This window comes from Buceros rhinoceros, unplaced genomic scaffold (assembly GCF_000710305.1).
Source record: "Buceros rhinoceros silvestris isolate BGI_N320 unplaced genomic scaffold, ASM71030v1 scaffold3258, whole genome shotgun sequence".
NCBI classification, from domain to species: Eukaryota; Metazoa; Chordata; class Aves; order Bucerotiformes; family Bucerotidae; genus Buceros; species Buceros rhinoceros.
The window spans coordinates 79,795-86,358 of record NW_010427277.1 but is presented as its reverse complement, the minus strand read 5'-3'; the positions used below and the strand labels follow the sequence as shown (position 1 = coordinate 86,358).

The window sequence follows — 6,564 nt, the reverse complement described above, 5'->3', positions numbered from 1 at the left end:
AAATGCCCCCCTTCTCAAACCGCGACAAGTCACCATTAACATAGTGACTTGTCCTTCATCTCTGGTTGTTGGTTGCACCTTAGCGTTTTTTGAAAACAGCTCCTGAAATGGAAGTTAATCTGTATTGCATTGGTGATTCCAAAACCACTTTTTGCCTTATGGATTTGAGCATGTCTCCAAATTTTCGTAAAAATCCATTTCTCTCTCGTTACCAAAGGGGTCACTTCCTGCAATTTTCGTACTGCCAACCAGTATTTATCATTCACAAAATTGCCAGGTCTGTAATAAAGTCTGAGTCATTGTTCAGCTCCATTGCACAGAGCTTGCCATCGGTTTATTTGCAACTCTAACCTAAGAGCTGTCATAGCACCAGTCGAGGGAACGCTCCTTTTGTATTCAGATCTGATCAGTCAGTCAGAAAAGATATGAGCAAAAAGAACAACTATAGTTTCTATACGCTATTGTCTGCAGGATGCATATGTCAGGCTTCATTTAAAACTCTTACTGATGAAAGCCAGTTTTCTATGAGTATTCTGCCTCAAATGCTATTTATGGCTGTTTGACTAAAGATAAAAGAAGGTACAGCATTCCTCAAGTTGTCTTGTTGGTGGTGATACTTGGGAGCACATCAGCCACTGGTGGCCACCAGCCACCTGTATCATCCTGATCTTGAATTCACTACTGATTGAACTGAAAGCAGCCTTACTCTTCTTAGCCTTTTTTGCTTGGTGTACAGGTCCTATTTGTGCATATCCTGACTGTATATCAGTCATGTATTATTCTAGTAGTGGAATAGAAGAATAATCTTGATTTTTCTTCTTTTTCAGGTAACTGGAGTTGTGGGCAGAGCAGAGCTTTTATCGTCTATCTTTTTTCTAGCTGCTTTTTTGTCATATACAAAATCTAAAGGACCAGATAATACTATAGGTAAATGATTGACGAATACGTACATAACTTGATTTCTGTATCACTGATAATAGAACTCTTGGTATGGTAATATGGGTGTATTGGTGTCATGGTTTAACCCCAGCTGGCAATTAAGCACCATGCAGCCAGTTGCTTCTTCCCTGGGTGGAATGCGGGAGAGAATTAGGAAAAAAAGAGTAAAACTTGTGGGTTGAGATAAAGACAGTTATTAAACAGAAAAGGAAGAAAGTAATGGTGATAATAGCAATGATAAAAGAATTAGAATATACAAAATAAGCAGTGCACAATGCAGTTGTTCACTGCTTGCCAGCTGGCTCCGGAGCAGTGGGCCCTGGCCAGCTTTCCCCCCAGTTAATATACTGAGAATGATGTCGTATGGTATTAAATATCCCTTTGGTCATTTGGGGTCAGCTGTCCTGCCTGTGTCTTCTCCCAGCTTCTTGTGCCCACTGCTGGCAGGACATGAGAAGCTGAAAAGCCCTTGACTTAATATAAATGCTGCTTAGCAACAACAACTGAAAACATCAGTGTGTTATCAACAATATTCTCATCCTACATCCAAAACTTTACCAGCTACTATGAAGAAAATTAACTTTATCATAGCCGAAACCAGAACATTCAGCAAATGTGTACAAAAAACCCTTCAGCCCCAAGGTACCCATGTAATGGTGCTTTCCGTTATAAATTGCCTTTTTTAATTTTTTTTTTTGTCTTCAAGACTTAAGTACTTTTTCAGTTATTTGGTAACTTCTAGAGTAGGGGACTCTTGTACAGACTTCTCTTAATGCAAGTAAGCAGCAGTATGCTGAGATGTCTCAGATGGTCACAAGTAGGCTGCAGAGTTTAAATGGAGATATGGGAGGCTCACCTGTTTTCCAAAGTCAAATTGGCTACAAAGTCACAAGAAAATTCATGACTCCCTATAAAACATTCCATTTGAAAAGGTGTTCTTGTGAACTGGGGAAGATTAGATTTTTTTGTTTTCCTATCATAGCCTTTTGACTTGTTAGTTCTTACATTGTAAGGAAGGAGTTTGAAAACATATACGTACATTAGTTTTTGTAGAGTGAAACTGGTAATCTTCCTTTTAATAACAAATACTATACTGAATAGGTTTATAGAACATAATATGTTCAAATGCAAAGAGCCAAAGCCTTCACTTTTCAGGTTAATTTACTGTATTAAATGTTTGATTTTGTTGTAAGATGGAACACTTTAAATAATGTCATCTTTATTTGCAGTGTGGACTCCAATTGCAGTGACTGTGTTTCTAGTAGCTGTTGCAACACTGTGTAAAGAACAAGGGATAACAGTGGTGGGGATCTGCTGTGTATATGAAGTATTTATTGCCCAAGGGGTAAGCTGCTGGAAAATAAATCTGATTTCTTCTCAGGAATTCTGTAATGAGACATTAAGTACTTCAAAGTGTCATATTTCAGCACCAATTTTTGTCAGTTCAGGCTAATTCTGTAGTTCTGTTAGATTTTTCAGATGTTTTTTTAACTCAACTAATGTTTCACATAGGTGACTCATGGTCAGGGAGCAACTTCTAAGTTGTTCTTTACATGCCATACAGAGATGTTACCAAATAGTATTCAATAAAGAATTGACATGTCCTAATAGAAACCTAAGGTTTTAGTTGTCTGAGGTTTGCAAAGATGCATGTAACAGTCTGAGGTGCATGAAGATAGGGGTTTTTTTGTTTATAATTCCTATAGTGCAAATAGATAACATACTATAGACAAGTGCATTTCATCTCATTCTAATTCTAAATCCAGACACTTTGGAATAGTGTTATTTGAACCAGTAATAATATTATTGAATTTGTTCTTCTAAGAATACCTTTAATTTCTAATCTGAAAGGTTTCATCTTAAGCATTGATAAGTCTTTAAGCTAACAGTAATTTTTCTTTTGTTTAGAGAAACAAGATGTTCCTGCAGTGAAATAATTATTGGCTTTTTAATAATCAAGCCATATGTGATTTTAAAAATTTATGATTGCATATTCTAAACATTTTCTAGGTTTACTATTTATTTATTTCTTGAAGGATTGTTTTGCAGAAACTGCGCCAGTAAAAGCCCAGAGATTGTCAGTCTTGGGGATACATATTCAAGGCCAAAATCCCCCAGTCATATTTTTTGATGCCTACAGAAATATGTGTGTTTGTAACTATGGTTTCTGCAAAAGTCTAGTGAATAAGCATGAAATTTTCAAACTGGGTTTCTAAGGAAATTAACCAGTACTTTTCAATCTACTCTTCTTTTCTTTTAGTAACTTTCATGAAATTGAGGATCAGATAAAAATTTTGACAAGTTTAAGTCAATTGACTAGAAAAGATAATCCAAACTGAGGCTGCTTCTGAGGGCACAGGTGTAGCACGACCTGGAGAGTGTGGCCAGTTGTTCAAAACCTCTTAATATCTGTAGTTCAGCCAACCAGAATATGTGAAGCAATAAGTCATCCCCAAGACGAGACATGAAGACATAGAAAGAGTTACATGGTGAAGAAATTTAGGTTATGTAATTGAGAACTGTGCAAGATCATAGTATTCATGAGGCAGGGAGAGATGGGTTACTGCAGTAGATGCATAAAATAGAAATCCGGTACTAATCAGGAAGTGGATAGTATTTCTAGCATTCCTAAGGAATTTTGTTTCTAGGGAAAGTTTTCAGAGGGGCTGATAATTCTAAAAATAGTGATTTCTCTTCTTCAAAATTTATTTCATAGTCATATTTGATTTACTGAAGTCTCTGAAAATGGTACAAATTTTTTGATCAGTCAGTGCAGAATACAGAACTACAAGCATACAAGTTCAGCTATGATAGTGTTAGCAAGAATATTTGAATAGAGTTATTCTTATTAAAATGGCGGACTTATTTGGGGGGTTGTCCTGAGAGCCCTTAAAAGCTGGGATAACTGACTATTGGGAGCAGGCATTTAGAATAACCAAGAAAAAAAAAAAAGATGATTAAGTACTCATATTTATCTAAGGGGTTAATGAGTACTGTCTGATTATAAACACTTTTTTCTCTGCAGTACACCTTACCAGTGTTGTTGGACACAGCCGTACAGATTCTTCGAGGGAAGGGCAGTATTCCTTTCTCCATGCTGCAAACACTGTTGAAGCTCATAGTCTTAATGTTCAGTACACTGCTGCTGGTAGTTGTCAGAGTCCAGGTTATCCAGTCTCAACTTCCAGTGTTTACAAGGTAATAGTAAAGCTCTCTTATTTACAGACACTGGTAACTGAGATGTGACTTAATGAGGTCTGAAGGAAAAATACATCAACTTAAGTGTTTATTTTCATATTGGTAAGCAACGACTATACAGTATTACAAATTTTTTATGAATGATATGTTTCAGTATCTGTTGACAAGAACGTCCAAAATTTTGAGGTATCTGAGCAGGCATTTCTGTTTAAAAGCTTAAAATTGTTAGTTTGTCTTCATAATTCAGAAATCAAATATTTTGTTACTATAGTGGTTTTTTATTGGCTATGTGTTTGAACCTTGGCTGAATACTACAAGTCTTGTAATAAATTTTTCCTCTTCTATATATAAAATGTTTTTCTGGTTATAACTAAGTACTATGCAGAAAGCATGGTTGACTTCAGATGCAGTGCTTTAAGATAAGTGTACGTCAATAATATTAGAACTGAAAAACTGTGGTTTATCTTAAAAGTGTGTGAGCAATGTAGAAATTAAATGATCTAATATTTTCCCTGAAAAATGAGGCAAACTATGAAAAACATGAGCAAGGACCACTGAACCTAACTTTAGGTGTAAATCATTCTGTTTGTTCAGACCAAGTTGTTTATATCCTGAACCATTTTCTTAAACTTGGAGGAAGCTCCACCCCACGCTAAGATGAATCGTTGTGCATGGTTTGCAAGTTACACACCTGACAAGTGCAGGAAGTTGAGGATATTGTGCATGTCTGCATTGGTAGTGGTAGCTAGGAACCTAAAATTTGCTGGTTTCTGAACACGGAAGTGGATCAAGACCACTTTTTTTAAATTTTTATTAAAAGCTCCTTTTTCTCCTTTTTTTTCCTTTGTTTTAGGTTTGATAACCCAGCTGCTGTTAGTCCATCTCCAGCAAGACAGCTGACTTTCAACTACCTCCTTCCTGTAAATGCTTGGCTGCTTCTCAACCCCTCAGAATTATGCTGTGACTGGACAATGGGAACTATTCCTCTCGTGGAGTCATTATTAGATGTTAGAAATGTTGCCACCCTTATCTTCTTTTGCTTTCTGGGATCTTTGATTGTCTTCAGTCTCCGGTATCCTGGGGATTCCTCCAAAACTGTGTTGATGGTATGAAGGATGCATTGGCTTTGTCCTTTTTATAAGAGTGTGGATGACTCGGGTTATTTGCTCACGTGTCTAATCTGCTATGATCTGGAGATATTATGTGTATCTCCTTTTGGGCAAGAATGAGCATGTAAGAAAAGAGAAAAATTCTTGTAGCAACAAAACTGTTAAATTGCAATTAACTATGAGACTCTGCTAGGGCTGAGATGTGGAGAAATAGACAGAAGATGAGGATAAATATAACTTTTGTTATGTATTTACAAGCTGTGTTGTGCCTTTTCTCAGAACTCAACTAGCAATTGGGAGTTTTCAGTAGAACTCAAATATGTTTTAAGGATTCAGAACGCATTTCCATCTGCAAACTGCCTACCGTATTTAAATGTCAGTATTCATGTTGTGTATTTAGCAAGTGACTTGATTTTTCCTTCTGTAAGTGTAAAAGAAAAGGACGTATTTTGCCCATTTAGGTTTATAAGTTTTCATCTTCTGTTGTTCCTTTAACAAAGACACTTTTCTGTAGTCTTTTCATTGTTCTGAGAAAAAACTTAATTTTGTCAACCTGTAAGATGAGTTCCTGTTTTCCAGTATTATATGACCTTAAAACTGAAATGGATTATCAGGAAAAAATACCTTGGAGGAAATGGAAAGGAGCAAATGAGATAGTATTTTTTTTTTTTCATCCAAGCCTGGTCATCTTTTTGATTGCTTCCATTGCAAATTTTCACAAGATTAATGATTTCCTGATACCATGTTTTTTATTAAATCAGTGGTGCAATCATGTGTATGACAAATTTACACGCATAGATCTTAGTCTGCTTCAGAAAGAATGCATTTCTTTAATATGTAACTCAGCCAAAAGAGTTTCAGATGGGTGGGAATATTTACACACAGTTTAACGTTCAGAATTTCTTTGCTAATCAGATGACAAACTTCAATTCACTTCAAAGAGACCTAAGATTAGAGTTCTGACTCATGTTTTTTCTTGTGTTGTCGCAGGAGTGAGGCAATTTTTTTCACTAGAATACCTGTGAAAATGATCTGTGGTATTGCTGGTGAAGCCTCTTGTCCTGGGTTTGGGATCAGTGCATGAAGAAACTTAGCTAGCCTATTGATCTAATAAAGATGCAAGGTGACATACCCAGAAAAAAAAAATATAGTTTTACAACACTTTAAAAAATGTAGAAGAGTAGTTTAAATTTTCCTTCTTATATAAGCTGAAACAATTTTTTCCAGTGCATTGATGTAAAAATGTGTCTGGGGAGTGATTCACCTTTTTTTTTTCCCCAAAGGACAGCTCTTGAACTTTAAGGCTTTTTATTTCCCT

General features: G+C 36.0%; 1 protein-coding gene across 1 annotated transcript in view; it reads left to right on the top strand.

Moving 5' to 3' along the window:
• Nucleotides 1-827: 827 nt before the first annotated feature.
• Nucleotides 828-6,564, top strand: part of TMTC3 (transmembrane and tetratricopeptide repeat containing 3) — a gene marked incomplete at its 5' end in the record, with an annotated part of 18,868 nt that continues 13,131 nt past the window's right edge. Inside the window, 4 exons of the mRNA XM_010141807.1 lie at nt 828-927; nt 2,169-2,284; nt 3,965-4,137; nt 4,991-5,243. Coding sequence (XP_010140109.1) covers nt 828-927; nt 2,169-2,284; nt 3,965-4,137; nt 4,991-5,243 — 642 coding nt within the window. The remainder of the gene's footprint in view (nt 928-2,168; nt 2,285-3,964; nt 4,138-4,990; nt 5,244-6,564) is intronic.